This window comes from Phalacrocorax carbo, chromosome Z (genome assembly GCF_963921805.1).
Source record: "Phalacrocorax carbo chromosome Z, bPhaCar2.1, whole genome shotgun sequence".
NCBI classification, from domain to species: Eukaryota; Metazoa; Chordata; class Aves; order Suliformes; family Phalacrocoracidae; genus Phalacrocorax; species Phalacrocorax carbo.
Genome location: NC_087548.1, coordinates 54,623,389 through 54,648,230, shown reverse-complemented (window position 1 = coordinate 54,648,230; position 24,842 = coordinate 54,623,389). Strand labels below are relative to the sequence as shown.

The window sequence follows — 24,842 nt, the reverse complement described above, 5'->3', positions numbered from 1 at the left end:
GTCAATAAAATAAATCAAGAGAATCTCTTTAATATCAATTTATTATCATTAAAAGTAACAACAAGTAGGTTTAAACCCTTTTGTCTTAAAAATCTAGCGTAACACACAGGTCACCGCTACAGTTCTATGAAACCTATGGCAAAATTGTATCCCCAAATCACACTGTTCTGCCTCATCCTCACAGACATCAATGGTGTAGGACACAAAAAACCCCCACAGAAAACAGAAAACAGAGATTGCTTTACATAGCACTTGTCATAAGGATGATCATTAGGCCTCAAGATGCTACAAATTATTCTGTAAGAGCTATTATAACTTTAGTTTTCCCCTTTGTTAATATTGCTGGAACAATCAAGTATTTCACAGAGTTTTTGGTGAAGCCGTAAGAATCTTTTAAGAACTTTATTTTTTCCCTGCATCTCTTCTTTGCTGCTAAAGTTTTCCTTTCCTTCTTTTCCCCCTGTAGTGACGCGGCTGCCCCATTCCAGGAGACAAAACCACAGCGATGTTTGCAGTCACTCTCCACACAGCATCACGTATTTCCTTCACATTCTGAAGCCAGTGCTAGCACTTACCTTTGACACTGCTGCCAGAACTTGGCAGCACACGGTTCAGGAATACTACACGCTCATGTATTAATCTCCAGCTTCTTGGGAGCTCTAGAGCTCCACACTAGCAAGCTAAGTACCCAAGATGATAGCTAACCTACAGGTAGTTCAGATTTGTGTAAAGGAGCAGCAGCCAGACGCTGCGGGACAGATGCATCTTCACATTACAGCTGTCACAAAAAGGCCTGAGCAAGTCATAATACTGTTCTTCAGGGGTTTGCAGGACCCGAAACAGTCTCCACAAGCAAGCATGCATATTGGTGAAAAGGAAGGATGGTCCTAATTCTGTCAAGCATTTAAAGTGTTGAATTTAAGCTTACAATGTTACTCAATATTCCAAAGTAAGCAGAAGGCTCTGAGTGAAACCCTTCTGGCTAGCAGAGATGTATGTAGTGAAGGAAGAAAGAGAACATAGGTCTACTTTCTGTAGCTACTCAGATGTGGCTTGTACATGACTTCAGGTGCACAAGAAGCCCTGTTCTTCAGGATCAGACCCCTTAGATGGATATTTTTGCATGAACTTCACAGGAGCATGTGGAATTGGGAAGCTCAGTGAAAACAAATCAGAAGCAGCTTCATGTACATCTATATCCACTCTGGATTTAGAGAGTCATGGGAAGAAGTATGAACACAATCATAGGATAAACATATGGAGGAGGTACTAGATCAACAGATTCTATGAAGAGACTCCAGTTGTTCTACAACAGCAGTTCACACTCTTCTCTAAGCAGACCCACAAGTTCAACCCCAGGAGAAAAGGGGGTGTTAAATTTGCTCAATTAAAAATACTTCTTTGGAGTTTCCTCTCAGCTGGATCTCCTGGGAAACAAACCAAAACCAAAACAATATTTACAGCAAAACTGCAAAATCCTGTCTTACATAACATCCGAAACTACTATCTTGCTTTGTAAATGTACCTAACAGTTTATGAATATCCCACGCTTACTCAATAATACCTTAAAGATTCTCAACTGAGGTAGCCACTAAACCATCACCATACATTAGCGATGCCAACAGAAAGGGAAAAGCTCAACTAAGATGCTCAAGAACAGTTAGTTTGCCAAAACCAACAGCATTTGTCAAATGCATTCACCAGATGTTGATTTCTGTCTTGCTCTCCTCCTCCCACCCTTGTTTCACTTTCTCTTTCTCCTTGTGCCCATCTCTAACAAACAGCAACAAGGAAAAATTTAGCTTTCCAGTTCACTTGTAAAATGTCTTTGGATTTTCAAAAGCAAATTTTTCAAATGAAGAAATTTAAAAGTGAATTTACTTTTAAATGAATATAATTTAAAACACTGACACAGAAGAATAATCTCCAACCCCAACCATTGACCTGTCAGGTGCCAGCTCTATCATCTTCCCGCACATGCCTAGGTGCTAGGAGCTGTGCGGGAAGATGCCTGCATGGGCAAAACACAGAAGTTGTGAAAAGGTCCCTTTCATTTTAAGTCTCATCCCATATATGTAAACATGCAAAGAATCACCTGTCTAGTCACTGTCTTTCAAGTACTCAGGAAGTTAAAACAAAATGGCAATTTTCATTCCTCTAGCTAAAAAGAACATAGATCTAGAATACCCTTGATCTTTCTAGTGGCATTCATTTCTTAAAATGAAAATATTTTCAAATTACTTCTGTAGCTATGATAGCCTATATTAAAATTCAACATGAAAAAAAAAAGTTAACTTCAAGGATAATTAATACCCTGGTATTTTTGAAAACATTTCCAGGATCTTTTTGTGGTCCCTTATCACATACCTTTTTCAAGGTAATTCAGAACCCCCTCTACCCACATTCAAATCAACCAACCAACCAAATTAAAAAACCCCAACTGAAAATCAAACACCCCATTATCTAAGTTGTTTAATACTTGTATTGCAGAATGTACATTCAGGTAAAGTTCTGTAGTGTAAACATCCAGTTCTGACTTATTTTCTTCAACCACTATCTAGAATTTGATGGTTCTCTCCATTGGCTAAATGCTTTAATGCAGCTAAAGGAATGCAAACTCTCACTTCAGATGCATTGCATTGACCCAAAGCAGCATAAAAATCCCTGCTCCCAAGATACATGCCTACCAAATAAACAAGCCTGAAGAGAAAAACCATGCTCCCATTTAAAAACACAGCCCTAACAAGTCTGTCGTGCATAATATTGATTTCTCTACCTAGATCAGATACTGTGTATATATTCCCAAATATAAAAACAAAATTGTACGAATTGCATGCAACCGTACGTAGTGCAGTTCAAGCAATACTGAGGTGTTCTCCTTGTTTTTGTGAAGCATGTGGAAAACAGCAGACTGCAGGGTGATAACTGTAATGTGGTCCTTGGGTTTCTTCTTCCACAGAGACACACAAAGCTACTTTTATTTAAAAAAACTCTAGCCCACAACAGGGAGACATTATACACTTTAGCCGTAATAACTGTACTGTGAAGAATTTCTGAATTTCCTTACACATGTCTAGATTACCCAAACAGATATTTCATTAGAAGTCCTTTACTAGAACTACTTTTCCACAAACCACACACCAAAAAAGGTGTTTTCTGCTTTGATTACATACAGTTGTTCATCAGGTGTAAGTAGACGAAAGTAGTTTATCACATTATGAAACTAACCTTATCCTTATGAAGAGTATGCAATACACAAATTAAAGATTCCAGTTAAGCATCACCACATACTAACCCTTCATATTTGTGTAAGATGACCAGCTATGAAACTGTTAACTACTGAAACTGTACACAGGCGCTTTGCTATATCATACTTAAGTTTTCGTTCTCTTTTTAAAACATTCCACAACCACCTCTGCATTTGGGTAATTTTCATCCATTTCATCTATTCAGCCGCTGTGTTACCACTTCTCGGTACATGATAGAGATATATATCAGCAGAAGAAAAATGACAAAGAAATCATCCAAGAACCCCAGAATTCCAAACAGGGCTTCAGGAAGAAAATCCAGAGGTGAAGCCAGGTAGAGCAAGGCTCCAAGCAAGCAGAGGAATATTCTGATGCGAAACATCCAGAAGAGGCCCCCAACAGAAAACATCTCCCTGAAAGCATGCCGTAATAAAGTGGGCAGATCCATAATTCTTTCCATAATCTATGAAGAAAGATAACCAAAAGTTAATATTTTGCTTTAGCAACAGGCCCATGCTAAATGGGTTTAGTCTGAAGTTTCTATTACTACATTACAGCTTTGGAATCTGTTCGTTTATAAGAATTAAAATAAAAAAAAACAGTAAGACAAGACTTCCTGGATTTACATTTGCTGGGTAAAAAAGTCAGATTTAGAATATATATGTTTTCAAGAAACACTCAAACTTTGTTATTCTATATTCTATACTATATATTCTACATAGTAAAACACGTTTAATTCACTACAAAAGACTTTGGCATCTATTAAGAAGGAAAAGCAGTGACAACTGGAGTAAAACAAATTGCTAAGAAAGTGAGAAACAGCAAACAGGTTAACTGGAGTGAAATATTGAGCGGAATGGAAGATAACTAGGGATTGCGAGAAAAAAACAAGAAGTAAAGTAGAATAGGTTGCAGTTCTTCAGAAACACAACACCCTCTTACCCTGGCAAATAATTAGTGACTCACATAAGTTTCCAAAGGATGGATCAAGCTTGAAAGTAAAAAAACCTTTAAATGAATCCATCCCTGGCTCCTTTCCATTTTTCTGCTACAACTCTTGTCATCTTAGCGAGGGACTGCTCAGTAGAAAACATTCAGGTTTTTGCTGTGAGGCATAGGAAGGGGTGAGCTCTGAAATTTTTTTGATACTGGTTCCTTGTCTACTGTACACAGTTTCTACACAGAGCCATGACATTAGAATTTGTTATTGCCAAGGCTGAAAAGGTTCTCTAGAAAGGAATTTTGTATGTGGTTAAGGCAAGACACAGGGTATAAATAAAAGACAATTTATCTAGTGCGATTAGGGCTTTAATGCAGACTTCTGGCATGACCTCAGACAGCTTACTGGGGACTAAACGCAGAGCCCACAGGGAGGTCCAGTGGAGCCTGAAAGGTAGTTTCAATCTATTATGAATCAAAAACATAACTCTTTTGGGGTTTAGAATATGAAAAAAAAAAATGTGCATCTCCAGACCTATTTTGTCTCTTTGGTCTGTAAATTTTTCTTGCTAATGTTTTGTTACTACATCCAAATCCAGTGAACAGATGAATACAAGCAGGGAAGTTACTGGTATGCACGTGGGTGCATTTCACCTTGTGAATCAAACATGGACATAGAAGACAGGCTCACAAGGCTGACCTTCTAAAGTTTGTAGAACTTCAACCATCTCTCTAGCTATTTATCAAAAAAATCCTGTTTTCTTCACTCAGAGAACCAAATAAAGACTAACATAATCTAGGAGGGAAATAAAAAAAATCAAGATAGCATATAGCTTGAAATCTGAGGAAGAAAGGTACAGAGTAGAATTTCAGATTCTTCTAATCAACGCAGAGATCAACCAAGCGAATATTCTTCCTTGCATGTCATGTATTTCATTAAATATTTTTAGTAATTACTAATCCTTTCAAATTAAGCAGTCATAATTAAAAAAGAGCTTAACACATGAATAGGGAACTCAAGGCCTATTAGCAGTTCTCACTCACCACAAAAATGCAAGTTTCCATACATTTCCAGAAATTAGTAATAAATATTTTTCATTGTGCGTTTCCCCTAACTATATAAACATGAACTTCCTATGGAAAACTTGCATAGTCCCTAAGCATCATGAAGAGAAAATTCATATCCCACAGGAAAAAAAAAGAGAAGGGAAAAAAAAATCACAAAAAATGCTGTTAATCTCCCCTGAAATCACTGACTTCCACCCAAATTTCCCCAAAACTTACAGATCTGGGCTGTCCTGAGAATCTCCGATTGTAGTCATTAACATCTTGAAGTACTTGGGCTGCATCCTGCTGATCTTCACCAAAGAGTGGTAAAAACAATGTTACCTAAGCACAGCAGGGAGATTTTGTTACCTGTGCAACTGTCTTTTAAATACAGGCATTATGAACTATAAATGAAAACAGTAATCTTCAGATAACTGCATAGAACAAAGTTTTTTTCAGTTGAATATTTAGTAGCAAAATAAAATGAAAACTACTAACATGGATACTGCTGCTAAATTCTAACAAATTCATTGCTTACAACTCTTTACAGAATATTTGTTTTTTAAGATTGTTAAAAACAAACGTAAGAACCCTACTTCTAAGATGGGCTTACAGCATATTTTTCTGAACACCTTAATGGTTTATGTTTCAGAAGCGGGACAGATGATTCGGAGAATAAAGTTAATTTACCAAATTAATCTGGTTTTGTTTCTTGAACTGAAAATCAAATAAAGCAACCAATGTGGCCATTCTTCTTCTGTCTTTAGAATGGTTCTGCATTTGAGCAAACAAGCAGCAACACTCATATTTTTCCATATGGACGTTCATACCAAGACCAAGGAGAATAATACAGATACCAAGTTAACATAAAAAGATATTAACCTTCAGCTCTTTTGTAAGCACAGAGAATTGTGCTATGTTCTTGGGTTAACTTTCATGCAGACATAGAAAAATATGTAAGGTCATATTTACATGTCTCATATTATCTTTCTGTATAGGAGTTTCTGAAAACTTAAGACTTGTGTTTGGAAGTGTTTGGAAGTTCAGGTATGAAGTGCAGATTATCATAAGAAACAGAAAATACACAGCAGTTGAAATTACTACTATCTTCAAAAGCTCCAAAAAGCTCCCCAAAGTACCTGGCCACTAAATATATATCTTATAGCTGACACATTTAGCAAATGACAGCATGAGCGGGTCTACGTTCAGCTCTTAGCCCTGCCACAAATCTTCTGTGTGACTCATGTTCATGAGTAGGTACTTCCATTCCTTACTTTTCCTACTTCACAGGGTGAGAATGAATGCATAACCATGGAAGCAGTACCACCCAATTTACCTGTTACTCAGAGGAAGGTCGAAGAATATCTACGTAAGGAGAGACACCAAAAAAATCACTTACTTTCCCCTTTCACATCTTCTTCACCTTCAGTTTTTGAGTCTCTCTCCTCACTGGCTACATTCTAAACCTATTCATTCTTCCTCTAGTCACACCTATTTTTCTTTCCATCCTCTGTCTGCTTACAGTCGTTTGTCCTGCTGATACGCACAATCAAAGCAGGATGTAACGTATGGGCAAGGGCATGAAGCATGTTATATAATTCGTCAGAAGTTACTAGCTCTGTAGTTCATGCACTGTTAAAATAAAGACGCACTTTTGTTAAAGCATACACTATAAGGCTCAGAGATCCTAAGTGTTAATGAGTTGCAGGGACATATTTCAAACTGACAATGTAAGTAAGTTGCGTAGGAAGTAAGTTAATGCTTGCTCTACAAAGCTCAAATTAATAATACATACAAACTAAAAATAGGGACAAAACATGAAATTGACAAGGATAGGGTTTTTTGGCAGGGAGAGAAGGAAGGGAGAGGGTACTTGTCAGAAACCAGTAATATACTGTCTACTGGCAGTCTTCCACAACAGCCAGGTCTGTCAGATGTAAGTTCTGCTAATGAAGTTATATAACATCCCAAACAGAAAGCATGGAGAACCATAGTCAAGATCCTACGATTTTCTGTTTCCATGTACTCCTTTACAGAAAAATGGCTGAGATATCAGTACTGTTCACTTAAATCTGAATTGCAGGAACAACTGGTATTTTTTGAGCCACCTGGCAAAGCAATAAGTTAAAAAAACCTCAATGTCCACCATCTACATCTCACATATCCATATTCGTTCAGCTTCTCAGACTTCCTCTTCTGTCCATCTCAGTACTGACACACATAAGTGCTTTTTTGGTAAGCTATGCTAGATAGTCAAAGTATCAGGTCTGTGATCAATTAAAATATTACCGTTTGCCTGCAGATTGGACACCGGATGGCACCAAGCCATGAGCCATACCTCCAGTAGGCAATAATGCAGGAACCTGAAGGTAAGTTACAGACATTTAAAATTCTGAGCTGAAACACCCATTGCATGAAATAATATGTTACACACCAAGGAAAACAAGAGAAGTGTATGAGCAGGTAGGTTAAGTCTATCTTTTCTGGTATAATTTTGTATACAGCATTCACTGAAGACACCAAGAACCAATGTGTTCAAATACAATGCTATTAATGAGAAAAGTCCTGAATAGGTTCAGCCGTATCATTCATTTTAAGGTACTGTTTCCTGAAAAGACAGAAAACTTCTTAATCATTAACTGAAAAAGCAAATAATTAACAATTTTACAAGTTTAAAATTTAGATGCAAAATTTATCCTAAAAACCTGGCTTTATTATCACAGTTTCAACAGGTAGAGGTATATAAAAAAATCTGAGTACTTTAACTGTTTTCTAAATTTGTAAATTTTTTCTTTTAAATGACTAGGCATGGTATGCAATATACACTCCATAAAACTAGATGAATGCAGTGAAAGAATTCTACTGTGAACCTGAAGAAGAAGCAAAATGCTACATAGGGTGTTTATATGGTCATATGTAAATTCGAATAGCTGGGCCTCAGAAAAAAAAAAGGCAGGCAAACACTTTAAGCATCACGAACTTAGTCATAATTCTTCAGGACTTCCAAGAAAAAAAAAACATTCTGAGATACAGATAATATCAATCTTACCTATATCAGCATAGTTTTTTACTCTTTCTAAACCAGTTTTTTTTGTATGGTACTTTTCAAAATGTTTTTCAGCCTCTTCAGTTTTTTACTAACTGGAAATAAATTATACTCTCTGTCCCTGACATTTTTAAATTAAAAGCAGTTTCAGTCCTGATAGCATAGAAAAAAAAAAAGCAGCACACTCTCAGAGTGACTGTTTATTCAGAAATGTATTTTCTCAAAGATTTATATAAAAATTATTTCTAATCCAGACTAGAAGATAAGCAGTTAAAAATCAAACAAAGCTTTGCATTAGGGTGGCTGTACTAGTGCCAAATGTTTGTATTTCTGTTCCGGTTTTATCTTTGGGGCTTGGGGTTTTTCTTGCTTACCACAGAAGAGATGTCCACAGTTTGTTTCTATAGGAAATGTAGCCTGTTGCAAACAGACTGGACAAGACATATCTGTATAGAAGCGATGTCTATCACTAGCAGAAGCATCCTGCCGGAGCAGAAGAGAAATGCAAAGTGTTAGAGATTCTATTTTTACGTAAGTCTACTGAGTTAAAAAAAAATAATAAAAAATCCAGGGTTCATTTACTAGAAATCGGTCAAATGCAAAACTATGTGAAATGAAAGAGAAATATATTTAAATTCAAAGTTCAAGCATACTTTAATGCAAAACCTGATTCACTTCTTGCGACAAGCCCATTATTTTCCCTTCATCTGCTATATAAGAATGTGTTTCAATCTACAGAAAGGTGGCAAAGAAAGAACCAACTTGGTCCTTCACATTAGGTTAGGTTAGACATGCTGAAGCATGAATAACAACTCCAATCCAGACTGTTATTTCATTATCCTAAGTAGCTCTGTCCAGAGCCAGGTAACTGAGCTGCGGTATTTATTGTTCCCAAGCCCAAGCAGAGACATCAGCTTGTGTATGTCACTGTCATAAAATGTTTTTCTCTTCCCATTTTGCCATATTTGTCTTCCACATAAATAGGCACTGTAGGCAAAAATCTATCATTATTGAAGAAAGTGTTATAATGAAAGACTCTCCTCAACATTCTCCAAAAGTATGGCTTTTCACTGTAGGGCTGGGACTCAGCAATTTCCAGTAACCCAGCGTAGACTCTCCCATCCTCTCCTCTACATGTCAGAACTGGATGCAATCATAGAACCATAGAATGGTTTGGCTTGGAAGAACCTTTCAAGATCATGTAGTCCAACTCTGCTGCCATGGGCAGGAACCTCTTTCCCTAGATCAGGTTGCTCAAAGCCCTGTCCAACCTGACCTTGAACTCTTCCAGGGACGGGGCATCCACAGTGTCTCTGGGCAACCTGTTCCAGTGTCTCATCACCCTCATAGTAAAGAATTTCTTCCTTATGTCCCACCTAAGCCTAACCTCTTTCATTTTAAAACCATTGCCCTGTGTCCTGTCACTAAAGCCTTTGGTAAAAAGTTTCTCTCCGTCAATCTTTGTTGCTTGGCTCTTGTTACCGTGCCATTGTTCAGCTACACATAGTTTATCAGTCTAAACATCTAACCCCAGTCCTGTGGCAGCAAACAGTACTCCAGATTTCCCTTCCTTTACCACTAAGTTCCCAGGAACATTGCAGGAAGCACACAACATAATCTAACATACTCCACCTTGTGGCAAAAGCTTGTTTGAAAGAAGAACCAGCCAAGTATTTAATTTCAATTACTTAATTTATCCATTAAAAAGCCCATGTTATCTCATTATTTGATAAATTTCAAGGATGCCTCTGTACAGTAAGTACAAGACCAGCTTCTTCCAGAACCTCAGAGAAGTCTACACTACACCAAACCAGATACCAGAATGATATCAACACTCAGCACAGCACCTGCTCAGTTTGAAGCTGCTGACGAAGAGCTCGTACTAGCTCTTGGTTTTCTGGGTGTATGTTCTGATGTTCATTTCTGTGAAAGGAAATAAGCAATAAGAAAAACGGGACACTGTGAGCCAACACTGAAAAATAACTGATTGAAAAAAAATAAACTTGAACAAAGGGCAAAAAATCCTTCTTTCCTGCTATTAAGGATTTTAAAGGAAGTACACAAATAATTAAGGAAACAGGACATTTATTCTAGATCCTGAAGTTACTATGGACATTTAAAGCTGTACAGCAGCAAGATTTTCCAGACAGACTCTGTAATCAATCATTAAATAATGTTAAAAGTAGATTTTCATGTGAAATAAACTTAAGCCATTAACTGCAAAAAATCAAGTTGCTTGAAAGCTTTGATATTCATCATGCAGAAATATTTTAAATTTTTGTCTCCAGGGCTAGTTTTTGTATTGTTGATCTACTTATGTCTTATTTTTTCACTCACTACCTAAGTTAGAGGGTTGCAAAATCCTAATTATTTCAGTTTTATCTGCTACATGAAAGATTAAGACATAACATTTACATAAGAAGGGGTAGGCAAACACTTAAGATTTAGAACGTTGAATTTATGTAACTATCAGCAGACTGGATATAAAAAGAAATCACTCTTTTTAAATCACTCTTCAAAAAGAAAAACTCTATAGGCATGAAAACTACAGGTTTGAGATGCCAAGGAGAATCATACGGAAGGTACTCACTGAAGAGAGGAGGCTGGATGTATTACAAGTTTGAAATTCAAAAGAAAAATAGGAACAGAACTGGAATTAAAAATTTTAATGACACTCTTAAAAGGTGTTGAGTTACAATAAATACAAGTCAACAGCATCATATTAAAAACAATTTTTAAGCTTTGTTTATTCATATGGATTTCACTGGTGATAACATTCTGCTCAGTACTGTTGAGGTCTCAGCTGGATTCTGTTTTCCATTTTGGGCTAAATGCATAAAAACACATGGAGAAGTTGGAGGAAGCTCAGAAGAGAAAAAGAACTACTTGCCCACATGCTTTAAACATTAGAGTGAAGAAATGTCAGTTCATATAGAAGACTGCTTATGGAGAGAAAAGGGGACAGGATAAAGCTTTCATTCTGTAAATATGAGCAATTATTTCCCACAGTCATCTAAGGTTGGTGGAAAACATTTCTAACTGCTAAGTGTACAAAATCAGAAGAGGTTAACTCAGGGTATTGTGATCTATCTTTGACTGAAAGTTAAATCAAAAAACAGGTTGCACTGCTTCCAGGGATGATCTAGGCAAGGTGGTCCTCTGTCAGGGCTTAGAGCCGGACTGACTGAATTTTTAGGACATTTTCTGGTTGCAGTTCTATTTATATAATTTCCTCAATGGCCCTGGGAGCTTCTGCAATATTTTCCTTCATTTGATGTGGGCAATCATAACACTGCATTACTGCTATCTTTAACACTCTGTCTCCTTCATTCTTTCTTCAAAGAGGAACAGTCAAACGCCATATTTTCGTGCTAGTAAGTACACTGTTATCCGTAAAAAGTAGATTTATTTAACATTAATGTGGGTGACATATATGAAAGTTATATGACGGGAAGCTTACATTAAAACTCTTCTTGCCCACCCTGGGTCTCCACGAGTCAGATTTTTTGAATGTTGTCTGTCATATATGTTATATGTATAAAAGCACTTTCTTATTTAGATGTTACAAATGAACATATTTTGCACCTTCAGTTTGCCAGAACTTTGATATATATTGAAATTCAACTCAAATCACACACAAGTGGAAGGTGTGAATTATAAGCCAGTTTATTCTGATTCCTTCATGAACAACTAATGGCAAATTTGCTTCTAAAGTGTTATCCAGTGAAAAACCAAACTAAGCAAAGAAGAATCTTAAGTGCTCAAATTAAAAAAAGTAGACATGGTAAAGTTACTTGGGCATTATTCACATATCACCTGTACAAATACTTAATTTATATGACTTTATTTTGGTATCACATACTACACTGCATACATGAGAGTATTTGTAGAGCTGTAGAGGTACTGTATATACAACATCGGTCACTTATGCCTATGATGATGAGGTAGCAGAACACTGTGCAATGTCCAGGAGGGGACAGGCAGGGCTCAAGACATATCCAGTTCATAACTGCTGTCATGCAATTAGTGTGAGAAAATAAATTAAAAACAGTATGGTGCCATTTAATTAAAGGCATTATCAAACATAAGCCAGAAATAAATAAAGTTAGATGCAGAGTCTTTTAATTTCCCTATTTCTGAGCGTTAGCACTCCATAACTTGAGGAAAAAAGTCCCATGACGTGGAAAGGTTGTACTATGTATCACAAACTACCATTACCAGAAGGAGGACGGCTGCCTACTCATTCAGTGTGCAGTCTCACACGGGGAAGGTAAAGGACAGTACTTAGGGGGACTGGTGCATCACTGTGCAGTGATGACTTTGTTAACTTCCAAGGATTGCAATCTCACTTCTGCTGAAAATACTGACTTGATCTTGTAATCAAACCATATAATGGAAGAGAACAATGAGAGAAAAAGGTCTAAACCTGCAGGCTGATAAACATGGGTTAGGTAAGTCAACTGGGAGAAGTAGGGAATTTCTGATAGAAAACACTGGAGGGTCAGGCTCCCCTTAATTTGTTGGATAACCTAAATTTTCCTAGTCTCTTTTGTAATGTGACAACCTACTCACAAGTTGAAAAGATGATGGAAAAAATCTGGCTGCATTTTATCAAAATTTATAACTCGAAGACATACAGGCTTTGCAAAAGTATCTTATAGTGACTGAACTAAATATCTACAACTTGAGATATATGTTAATTACTGCTAATAAGCAGAGCACAGAGACTTTCGGCTCATGCCCTGATGTGATGTTTCATTGAGTTCTCCCTGCTGGAAACGTGTACAGCATCCATATCCCCCAGCAGTTCTTTCCATATTCCACTTCTCCCCCCTAAAATCTACAGCAACATACACTCTTTGCTGCCTACCTTCCCTTTCTATTCAGTTCCTGCAACCTTATTTGTTCCTAAGCTTTCTTTCATGTATTCTTACCCAGAACCTGTTCCTACCGAACTTAAGTATTTCAGATGTTACATACAGAAGTATGGGTGGCAAAGAGACTGGGGTAATGGACACAGTACAAGGAACACACAGACCACTGTATTGCCTAAGATAACTACAGAGGAGAAAGAAAATAATACTTTTTTCCCCCACTCCCCCTTGAGTGCTAAATAAATAATTACTATACTTTTGGTACTGTGCAGATTTTGATGGAGACAATACAAAAGAGGTGGAGGAAAAATGCTGCTGAATACAGACAATTTCAGAAGGTACCAGAAGGCACAGCGGAGAGCTAGGAGGATGCTGATGGGACTTTCAGTAGTCAGTCATAAAATGCAGAAGTAAACAAGCTTCAAGACTTACGAGGTATGGAAGCTGTGTCCGAGTTTCTCTTTTACCCTCCAGAAAATAAACCATCAGGGCATGTAACGGGATTCACAGACAAACTTTTTACTTATTACATTGCAGAGCTGGTAACTAGCCCTTTTCTTCCTCCCCAAGTAACCCTTCATCACTGATGTATCATCTCCCTGAACTCCAGTCCTCAGTGAACTCCTGCTGCTCTTGCCCACTGCTGACCTTTGTTCCACTCACTGTTTTTCATGTTCCTAACTTACTTTCATTTACAAAGTTTAAAAATAATATGTTTACTTTTAAACTAAACACTTAAAATTCAAGACACAAATGCTAAAAATGTCAATATAAAGGGTAGAGAAAGCGTAAAAGAGCAGAGGGAAAAGAGGTACTCTTGAAGCCATCTGAATAACTGAAACAGCCTTGGAAAGAGAATCAAAGTGAAGTGCATACTTTTCTTTCAGATTCCTTAGCTATTTCCTGGCCCTGAACAGCAGCACTGCCTTGCAGTCCAATGAAGCTTTCCCACTTTGGCTTTGTTTTGTTGCTTGCTCTCAAATACCTCCTAGCCCCCTAATACTTCTCATATGGACAGATCCTCCTCAGTAAATTCCATAAGGCCAATGCATCACTAAAATTGAGTTCTCTTAGTTGTTAAAACTCTTCTGTATTTAGAAGTCTACAGACATCCATTAAAAAAAAAAAAAGCCAGTCTGAAGCTCACACTTATTTTCACAAACCAGATAAGCTAAGATATTTGTTAGGTTGCAAGGAAAAACTCTGAAATAAAAAATAAGCTTTGATTACTTGATCATTAAAGTTATTGAATTCTGAACTCAACATTTTGTTTTATGGAAAGCATTTTAAAGTCCACTGTTTTCCAGCATATTCATTTATAAACAAATCAATCAAATTTTTTCAGGTTTTTTCTTGTTTTTTCTTTGCAGGTGACTGCAACTAGAACATACATTGGAGGACTGTATCCAATCTTAATTGTGGAGTCATTATTGACAAACCTGTACTTTGTAAGTAAATATGACACACCAGCCATATAGACTGTGAATTCAGCAATTTCCAGTCTTAAGGAATGATGAACATTATTTGGTTTGATCATCTGAAGATAAGGAAGAGTTAAACTTCATTTCTGAGAAATGCATCATTTCATTCTGTGAATTAAATCATGAAACTCTGCCAAGTAGTTAGTTAAACAGAGTAAGTGATCAAACAATAATTTCCTTAATGTCACAGAATCACAGTTGTTTTGTATACCAATGCAAAACTTTGTTGAGAAAGTTAGAATTTTACAAATGCAGGTATGTAGATTAATTCCTGTCAACATATTCTCACCTTAAAAGCGTATATACCAGAGCAGCAATGAAAGTGAAACTGAGCACAACTGCCACCAGTACCTGGTCACTTATTCCTTCTATAACTGAATCATTATCTAGCTTCAAACTCTGAACTTCTGCTTGGTGACTGGCCATCACAGCTCTAAAATGTAAACAGAAATATATACATATACATACATATATATATATCTCGAAACACACATGTTCATGTATACATTTTAAACATAGTTATAAATAATATGTATACAAATCTATTAATACACACTACAAATTCCTGAAGCCACAGATTAGTCATTGCTGGGGCCAAAAATGGTAAAAGAAGAGGGAACAGATGCATTTTTACCAAACACTGAGCTTGCTGCAGAGGAACGCAAAACATTTGACTTTTGCAGCAGGAAACAAGTCATAAATGGCTGTGTACTGATCTAAAGATTTATTTTTTTTTATTAAAACATCAGTCAGTTACTTTACCTGGGTATATTTACCAGATAACTAGCCTAGGAATAGATCATTGCTGAAATAAGCATATTCTAAGGACAGTTCATTTATAAGAAGTATAATGACTCTGCATTATCAAGAACTTTAGCTATTACACAACATGTCATTGCTGCTAGGCTGAGACAACGTAATTTTTAGAAACCTGATTTTCAGCACTAACATGAAGAAAGAAACAAGGACATTTGGTGTTTAGCTGGTTTTGGTGTTAAATGCCCATTTGCATGCACAGGAGTCACCCGATGCACTTCATATTTTATCCCTTTTCTATGCATTACCATCCTTCAGCCAGAAACATGGGAAAAACTTTAATGAAAAAGAGTATTATCAGGCTTCCGTAGGTTAGACTAATTTGTTTTATATTCATTTCACATACACAACAATCCGAATGACATGCTAACATTTATTACCCTACAGCCTTAACCTACAGCTGGAGACAAACAAAATAAAATCGTTTCCAACACACTGCTAAATCACTCCTGTTGCAATCAGGAAGTGACATGAACTACAGCTGTGAATATTATGAAAGCAGGAGAGGGAAGCTAACTCTGGCAAAAACCCAGAAAAGTCATACTGACGCTGTGTCCATACACAACTAAAGTATTTTTCATACAGACCTAACATAAAATCTCAGCATCAGTTTATGAGGTCAGGTAAGACTGGTATAATTTATTTTACTTCCTAGTCCAGTGTGTGTGCTTTAAGCTTGCAAGCTTTCATCAGTGTTTCTGTCTAATTCACAGCTCATGTGTCATGTTTTAATTTGAACCTTGCTGTCTAGCAAACATCACCATGCCTGGTCCTGAATTAATTGCAAAACTGAAATGGAATACAGGTAATTGGGACTTTAGTGTATACCTATAATGACTACCCTGGCAAGATTTCAATATGCTAGTCTACTGCTAATATAAAAGTGTAATCTTTTCCATAAGACAGCTACTCTCATCCTCCATATCTTTTCTTGTATGAGTTGTGGAGCTTTTCCCAAGCTTCCTTACATTTGTGGGAGCCACCCTCTGTAGCTTCAATGCAAGAGAAGCTGGTGTATTCTAACATTAAAGTAAAGACGGTTAGGTGGTATAATTAAGTACCACAACAGCAGAGAAAACTCATGGAGAATGAAAGGTAGATTCCTGTAATTGTTGTATTTTGGGGCTTTCACTGTGAAAAACAAAATTAAATAACGAAGTATAGACGAAGTGAAACAATGGACTAAGTTATCCCAAGTGTCCCAACCTGAACTATCATTTCTGTAACTCTATTCATAATTTTTGCTAATTATGGCTTTCCACAAGCAACTGTGTCATAGTCTTAACTACTGAAAAGTCAATGAATATTTGGAAGGAGCAACTTTTCCCAAAGCTGGAACACCAGTGGGTCATCAAGAGCCATGTTTAAAGTAGGTCAGTATTGACACAGGTTTCATATATACTAATGAATAAAAGACCAGATCTTTGTGGAAAGGTCTTACCTAGGAACAAGAGCTTACACAGGAGTTACAGCAGTTCCCTGTGTAGCTAGTTACACAATTGTATTGCTATAGCTGAAATCATGAGGCTAAGGTGTTGTAGAAGTTTTCTGAGCAGCAGTTCCTTGGTGCTGAGGATCTGGACTGGTAGGTGTGCTGTGATGCCTCTCCAGCTCAACATTCCCAATCTGTACACTTTATCTCTTTGCGTATTTAATCCCTCTCTCACTATACATTCTGGGATGCTCATTTTCCACAACTGTGTCTCAGGCAGTGTGCTTCTATCCTTACCTCCTATGTTTTCTCTCTTAAGGACCACCATCAGTTCACTAATTTTTACAGTGTCACCCTGTCATTTCTGGGTTGACCACTCAGTGCAAAATCAGAAGTAAATGGCAAGGAACTGATGTGTGATGATTCCTCCATTGTCCTCATCAGCTCTGTTAGAATAGACCAACATGCTAATTACAACTACATCCCATTAAGTGTTACGCTTTCCTTTTCAGAAATGCACACTGTGGCAGAGACAGACAGATGCTTTAACTACACCTTTGGAAGGCCAGTGTTTCTCACACTGACACCTAGAAAGCTTCCTGTGTCACTGGTTGCTTGGTGCGCTCTGAAACCAACACATGAATTGTCAGTATCACACAAAGTTAACCCAGTTTCCCTTAACAGCCTTCAAGACATCCACTCTAGAGCTCTCTCCCTCTCTGCATGTTCCTTGCAATGACACTCTTAATCCTTATCTGCCTACCATTAATAGCACTCGCTACATCTGCTTGCCTTCATTTCTGCTCATGCACTCTTCTTGAAATATCAAACTGTGGTGCGAAGGTTAGCAGTAGGGTATGAATAAGAAATACACAGATCCTCACATTTCCTTCCTTCCCTCATGTAATGACAGTTACTTTTATCTACTTCACCCCTTCACTTACTACATATGACTTTCCCAATAACCATTTTCATACAAACTTAGTGTCCAAAAGAAATTCCTGTAGAGTCTGGCTACACAAAATGCCACTCCCTCTAACACTTTGTCTTCAAGTATGTACCAATACTGCCAAGATTTATAGAGAGGAGAGTGGAATCTCTGCCTCAGACTCCCTCCCAGCTGCTTCTATTACTAAATTCTAGAGAAGGCAGGCTATGGATGCTTAAGGCTCATGTTGTTCATGTTTTAACTTAATGGCTGTTTCTGGACAGCCAACATGTTCCTCACTTCTAGCACTTTTTCTGAATTGGACCACTGCACAGGAGGGCTGACATGAATTGTGTAGACTATGAACTACAATCAGAAGGGTTTCATTTCAGAAGATCAATACGTACTTCCTCAGGACGGTCATTCAAGCCTCAGTAGATAGAATAACAATCTCCCCCTACTCTTATCTCTGGGTTAGCACGTAAACAAAGCAATGGCTACAAGAACGCTGCTAAAATATACTATTTTAAAATTTTCTGTCTGAAGGAGGAGTTCTCTAATCTCAATTCTGTTTTGAACATTTTCAAAGAAAAATATCGAGAACTGCAAGTTTGCAGTTCGTGTTTCTTCAGGTGCAACCGCAACAGCCAATGAACACATCTGCAGTGGTCTGAATGCATAATAAACTAGCTAACAGTCCAAAAATAGCTGCTAAGGAACTTTACCTCCCAGTGCATGTGTTTAGCAGTGGTGCTCTTTCAGTTAACTAATAAGCAGGCTGTAGGAGACTTAATTCTTAAATGTTGTAATGAAGACCCTTCAATCTTCAGAGACAACCAGCATTGACAAGGACTAAGCGTATGTCAGAGAAGACTTCTAGAACCAGACTTTATCACAGACAACTGATCTCTCCTAAAATAATAACCCGTACTAATTTGATGCCATTTAATAGCAACTTGATGTGGTTTGTATTAAACTTTTTTATGTTGATCCATTACGTCTGTCTGGTTATGCAAAAATAACAGTATTTCATCAACCTTTTAATCATATAACTGTTTTCAGATCAGTGTTCTACACCACAGGCTTTTCAGACATTCATTTTAAAGCTGTTCTTTCTTCTCTGTAGGTTTATGCTACTTTTTGTTTCTTTCTATAATTACAAAGGTTTGAATTTTGTTAACGCCATGCCTCTGTTCTTTTATATGAGAAATTAATTCCTGTCTACAGTAGCGCTCTGAGAAAAGTAGCAAATTAATACAATGACTTCAGGGGGGAAACATTGAAAACAGATTAAATTCTGAGAATTGATTTTTGGTTATACTCAAGATTTTTCCTCTTTTCAGCCATTTAACAGGGATAGCTTTTTTAGATGAAAGCTTAACCCCACCCTGTGTTCCAATTAGGGGATGAAAACCAAACATCGTCTAACAATACTCATATCAAAATTGGAATTTATACAATCAATTTCAGAACATTAGAAGTATCACTTGCAAAGTTTAAAAATCTGACAAAATGTTCTGCATTTTTCCTACATTAAAAGCAATGACAAAAGAGCCCAAAACTTAATTTCCAGTCTTATTTCATCTCATCTTCAAACTACTGGTACTGGCTTGAAGTAAGACAATATGACTGCCCAGCGAGGGGAAAAAGACAAGGAGTTTCTCCTCTGTTCCACTTGGGCTGGCTGAGTTACAGCTGGACTTTGCAGCACAGTATTTAGATTGTGATCAGGTTTATCTACATTAGGATTCTTGATGGCTACAAAGCGTAAACAATCTCAGACTGCAGTGTCCACAAAATGCTTGGAAATAGAAAGGAATGGAATTTATCACTTGTAAAATGACACAGTTGCATTTGTAAAAACTGTCACAGACCAACCATTTGAATACAAAATCACCTTGTTTATTCTCAGTTTTTCTGAAAGTGATCACTGACAGAAAGCAACACTAATTTACTTACACTTCACATAAGAATCTGCAGGCCTTAAAAGTTATGCTTTTCCCTCTATAGTTAAGTATGAACAATGCATGCAGGTTTATGCAAAAAAAACCAGGGACAACCATAACGAGCAATACTGCAGTTACAATGTCTTTTATTCTTGGAAACTCATACAGATCACCCTGAAATGTGAGGGCATGAGGAAATACACTAGTGTGGATGTATTATTTCTTCATGTTTCAGATCGAGAAGTATTATGAAGACTTTCAATGTTTGACATACAGCACAGCTAGAAAAATACCCCATGCCATGATTCATAACGAAACGAAAAGCCATCCAGGGTTTGTCATGACATACCAAACACGTGTTGCCAGCTATCCAAGTCAGAATATCCCCATAGTTTTCTGGAGGATTTGAACTTTTCCAGGTTCACCAGGGAAGTACCATATGCTAATATGCTTGCTACCAAAGGAATATACAAGCACAGCGAAAAAGAATGAAGAGATAATGGAGAATATTTATTCTGTAACTCACCCTCTGGATTCATATTAGCTTACTGAAATATCTAAGGCATAAATTTAGTGGTTTTCTTTCATTTAAGAGAAAACCAGACAAAAATTCCCCAAATATAAACAAATTCTTAAATGTAGGGCAATAATTGAGACCCCTCTCATGAGAATTTACCCAATTACTTCCTACTTCAGGGTAGCAGCAGGTCATGGCCACTGTCCGTGGCCAAGAATGGGACCTTATGAATGGACTTGACCCAGCAAATTGGATCCTGTAGTTATTTTTACTCTCCTTTATGAAGGGCTCAAAAGTATGCCTAGACTGCATTCAGAAAGCGTTAACAACAGCAGGTACTAAGCATGCATGATGAACGGTAGATGTATAAACAGCACTGAAGACTCCAGCATAAGTTTACCAGCCTATCCTGAGTTGATACATTTTATCTAGATATTTTAGTGTACTGAAGTTGGACTTTGCAATAGTGGTGTAGACATATACAATGTTATAAAACAGAAATAAGGGAAACCACGGATGGTATACTCAGAAAGTGTTTTGAGGAAACAGGATTAGTATGCTTTTCATTTTTGTGAGCACAGTCTTATTGGAATAAAGCACACGCAATAGTTTCTAATATTAAGTATCTCCATATATTTTAAAAACCAGGAGGAGACTATCCAAAGAGCACATTTACTAAGAGAAATAAAAAAATCAAATATAGTAACATACAAATTGACAAGATACGTTCTGCGAGATTATTAAAACTGACTTGTGAATATTTTACTAGGATTTCATGCAGCCTGTTAATACAGCATTATTATGAGTTAGCAGCATCTTTGGAGTCACAGATCAGCTCAGCTGGCACAGCAAAGTTATAGCCACATTCAGCTATATCATATTCAGCTATATCTCCTCACCATAAACCAACTTTCCTTTTAGGACTATGCTGACTACATTTATATGCATGCATGGTCTTTGCAAAAGAGAAAGTAAAAAGCCCCAAGAGTCTCGCCAAAATAGGGGAGAGGGCAATTTCAAATATACCTCAAGAACTGACTAACTGGGGCACTTGCCTGGTAAAGCAGGTCTCTGCAAGGTCTGAGGTCAGTAGTCTCTGAAGCACATTTTTTCCTAAAGAGAAAAAAAAAAAAAAAGGCAAAAAAGAGAAAAGAGAGTAGGTATTCTAACTTTTGCTGGTGGAATCATGCTTTGCAAGTTAAAAATACTACGCGTGCAAACTACAGATGCATTTTTTCTCATGAGCCTGAAACTGTGTTGATGGCTTGAAGCAAAAGGACAGGTTCAGTGGTCTGTATAGCATTACTCTTTGGAATATCTGTCTGGATGACGCATGACCTGTGTTAAGCAATCCCCAACAAAGTCTTCCACTACTTTATAAGGCTAAAACATACTGAAAGGTACAGAGTTCTAAGAAAACCAGAGGCTGGAACTGAATTCATATGCAGACAGGAACATAAGAAAGAGTCTGCCAAGGCCTTCCATTTGGATATCTGACTTTTCTGATCAGACAGGAAGAGACATGAAATAATATCAATTAATTATAACAATGTTTACTGAAATATGGTAACACTTCATCTAAGAATGAAAAGGCTTTAAATTCTTTTAAGAAAAGTGCCCAATGATACTTTACTGTAGAAAGCAATGTTACCGTACACAACCTCACGTCTAAAATAGATGCAAGGCAGAAAGCATTATTGTTTGCATCAACGAAATCCAAAATGTAAGCTACACATCATGACAGATGAGTCATCAAAGCAGAGTGGGAAACGGGTACATAAAGGAGGATGTGGCAGAAACCTTAAATGCTGACATACACCTGTGAAAGCATTATTTGTCAAAAGGACCGAGCATGCAGCTTAAGGTACACGTTAAAACCGGGAATGGAAAGCTATAGTTGTGCAGTGTACATAGCTTTCTAAGACTTTTTAACTTATTCCCAAATGTGGAAGCTACCTTTAAATGAAAGAAGATCTAGTTAATACCGTAAAAAATGAAAAGAGTGGGTTATACAATGAGATCAGTGAGAAAGTACTTCACTAGTTAAATGTGAGAATTTTTCATAGCTTTCACTTTAATTCAAAACAGGCTGACATAAAGGAATACTTGAGATTTTGTTCATGCTACTAACTTACTTAACTGAAGAACTGTGAGAAAACATGAACAAAGTGACAGGTACTAGATCTGCAACCCTTCCTTTGCCGGTTGTTTGTCCAAGCCTCAGCTGTTGTCAGTGTGCCGTGCTTGCTACTCCATCTTGTTGCACGTCAGGCCAGTTGCTAACTGATAGGAAACCGAACAGCTTATGGCGGTGCCCGACGCACTCAGGGCAAGCTTCGGACGGGCCGAAACTCTGGTGACGACCGAGGAGGAGTTTCTTGAACTCCCCGGGCAATCCCTGTGCAGCACGATGGAGAGCTGCTCTGGCTGGGGCAGCAAGGACCCAGAGACCCTCTGGCCACAAAACACGCCCCTTGTCTTCGAGATTAAAAATTAATTTAATTATCTGCAGCTAATACTGAGTACGTAACTTTTATTCTATGTTAATTAGTTTTTACTACAGCGGAGTTTTGCTCAGAGGAAGTTAATGACATTTCCTACTCAAGAACGAAGGGAACACCCCGAAGCGGCTGCTCCTTCCAGAACCAAGCCACATCCCTGACCACAGAGCACCGGCGGGCGCAGCGTCCCCACAAGCCCGCGCTCCCGATCGGGGCCGGGGACAGCCAGGGCTCGGGACGCCGCTGTGGGTCCCTCCCGCCTACCAGCGGCCCTCCGGCCCGCTCCCGCCCGCTGCCGAGGAGAGGGCAGACCCCGAGGAGGACTGCGGCCCCGCCCCCCGCCCGCCTCGGGGGACCGGCAGCCCAGAAGTGCCCCCTCGGCCCATAGCGGGGCCGGGCCGAGCCGCGCAACGCCGCGCCTCACCTCAGCTCCCGGCGCGCGCGACGCTGCCCACCGGCCCTGGCCCCTGGCCCCGCCCCCCGCCGGCGTCGCGCCGTCGCCTCGTCGCGTCACGTGGCGTCGCGCCGCGCCGCGTCCTCTTAATTCCCGCGCGGCGGCGGCAGGGCGCAGGCGCACGCACGCGGGCGGGCGGTAGGTTCCTGTCAGGTCGCTCTGACGTGTCCGTGCTGCGGCCCGGCCCGGGAGCGGGCGCCGGCAGTACCGATCCGGTAGCGGTCCTCAGTCCTTGCAGCAGTGCCCCACCATGTTCAGCGTGGAGAGCGTGGAGCGCGCCGAGCTCGGGGAGAGCCTCCTCACCTGGGTGAGTGCCGCGGCCGCCGGGCCCCGCCCGCGCTGGGCCGCCCGCAGGGGCACGGTTCCGGGTGGCCCCCTTCCCACCCCCCGCCCGCCGACGCCGCGCCGCGGCCTGGCTCCGGTGGGAGAGGGGGCCTCGCCTCGCCCCCCCCGCCCCACTCCCTGCCCGCGCCGCGCCCTGGCTGGCCCCAGCCCGGCCGGAGCCCTGGCGGAGCTGCCCGTCTCGGCTAGCTGCGGTCGGGCGGTCGGGCGGGCTGGGGGTTGTCTGGGGCGGGGGGCCCCACCGCCGCCTCCTCGGCTCAGCCTCCTGCAGCGGGGGAACAAAGGAACCGGCGCCCCACGGCGCCGCCACCGGCAGAGCGGGAGGCCGGGGCCGGGCCGGGGCGGCCGGAGGAGTCGCGCCCAGGTGCGCACCCCGGGCCCGGCCCCGTCGTGCGGCCGGGGTCGGTGTTGCCCGTGGCTTCGGTGCTGCTCCTGCGACCCGCGCCCTCCCAGGCCTGACTCCTGTGTGCCGGCTCTGCTCGGCAGGCTTTCTGACGACAAACTTTCTTTTTGTCTCTTTCTTTTTTTTTTTTAAGTAGCAACTTGAGCCTCCAGAGACAAAATTCACCTGTGAAGTTGAAGATGATACAGTATCGACCTAAGAATTTACCTTTTCCCATTTTAACATTCAGAGCTTGGTCTGTAAACATCTTCAGGTTGTGCTGTCATTCACAGAACAGCCAAAACATAGTGGACATTGAACCTGGGTTTGCAGCTACTCTGTAATTTGAGCAGTGACTGTAACATAGCCACGAAACTTGTATTTCTGTAGCTGGTGATTTATTGTTGAGCTCTTTGGGACCACTGGATTTGGTTTTGGGGTTGGGTTTTTCTTCCCCCTCCATAAGAAATATTGCCAAGGAAATACACACTATATGAAACTCCTGAGTAGAACTGATGGTTGAACAGAAACAGAGATTTTCTCATTCCAGTGTTTAGTCTGTGCAAGGCCAGAGCTGGCTAAAGCTATGATGGTGATGTGTAAGTTTATGGGGAATGACAGGTTAGGTTTCTCTGTGAAAGTCAAAAGGGGATGAGCAAGGGAAACTCAAATGATTGTTAGAGGTGAGCACGTGGCCTGGAAAGTACGGAAGGTGGAGGTTTTGGGGAATAGTGTGCCCCGGTACTTCATACAGTTCTGGAATAAGTAACCCAATTTCCCTTTCCTTCATGTTCCTGCTAGTCTTTGTTGCGGTTGGTCACTTCTCCTGCTTTTGGTTTTCCAAGCTTTCTTTTTCAGGTGTTGGGAATGAAAGTCCTCTTACTGGTAG

General features: G+C 39.5%; 2 protein-coding genes across 7 annotated transcripts in view; one reads left to right on the top strand and one right to left on the bottom strand.

Moving 5' to 3' along the window:
- On the bottom strand, nucleotides 1–23,374 carry RNF170 (ring finger protein 170). 5 transcript variants are annotated; one of them, XM_064438488.1, is made up of 9 exons: nucleotides 23,200–23,374; nucleotides 21,330–21,387; nucleotides 14,925–15,068; nucleotides 10,128–10,203; nucleotides 8,655–8,763; nucleotides 7,524–7,597; nucleotides 5,472–5,576; nucleotides 3,414–3,711; nucleotides 1–1,427 (listed from the first exon to the last, which is right to left on the bottom strand). In XM_064438488.1, the coding sequence occupies exons 3-8, from the start codon at nucleotides 15,059–15,061 to the stop codon at nucleotides 3,442–3,444; spliced, it is 771 nt and encodes a 256-aa protein (XP_064294558.1). In that variant the 5' UTR covers nucleotides 15,062–15,068; nucleotides 21,330–21,387; nucleotides 23,200–23,374; the 3' UTR covers nucleotides 1–1,427; nucleotides 3,414–3,441. The 5 variants fall into 5 exon arrangements, with proteins under 5 accessions (XP_064294558.1, XP_064294556.1, XP_064294557.1 ...); XM_064438486.1 differs by having other exon boundaries at nucleotides 1–3,711; XM_064438487.1 differs by lacking the exon at nucleotides 23,200–23,374 and adding an exon at nucleotides 22,410–22,631 and having other exon boundaries at nucleotides 1–3,711.
- HOOK3 (hook microtubule tethering protein 3) overlaps nucleotides 23,320–24,842 on the top strand; it is a 92,343-nt gene continuing 90,820 nt past the window's right edge. For both annotated transcript variants that reach the window (XM_064438483.1, XM_064438484.1), the window contains exon 1: nucleotides 23,320–23,536. In XM_064438483.1, the coding sequence (XP_064294553.1) occupies nucleotides 23,480–23,536 (57 nt within the window). In that variant the 5' untranslated portion in view covers nucleotides 23,320–23,479. The remainder of the gene's footprint in view (nucleotides 23,537–24,842) is intronic.

Excerpts from the sequence above, each read along its gene's own strand:
- RNF170 (XM_064438486.1), bottom strand. The coding sequence starts at position 15,061 with ATGGCCAGTCACCAAGCAGAAGTTCAGAGTTTGAAGCTAGATAATGAT. Across the intron at positions 10,204-14,924 it reads CTGGTATATACGCTTTTAAG|AAATGAACATCAGAACATAC; the intron begins GTGAGAATATGT and ends TTCCTTTCACAG. Across the intron at positions 3,712-5,471 it reads TCTCAGGACAGCCCAGATCT|ATTATGGAAAGAATTATGGA; the intron begins GTAAGTTTTGGG and ends CTTTCTTCATAG.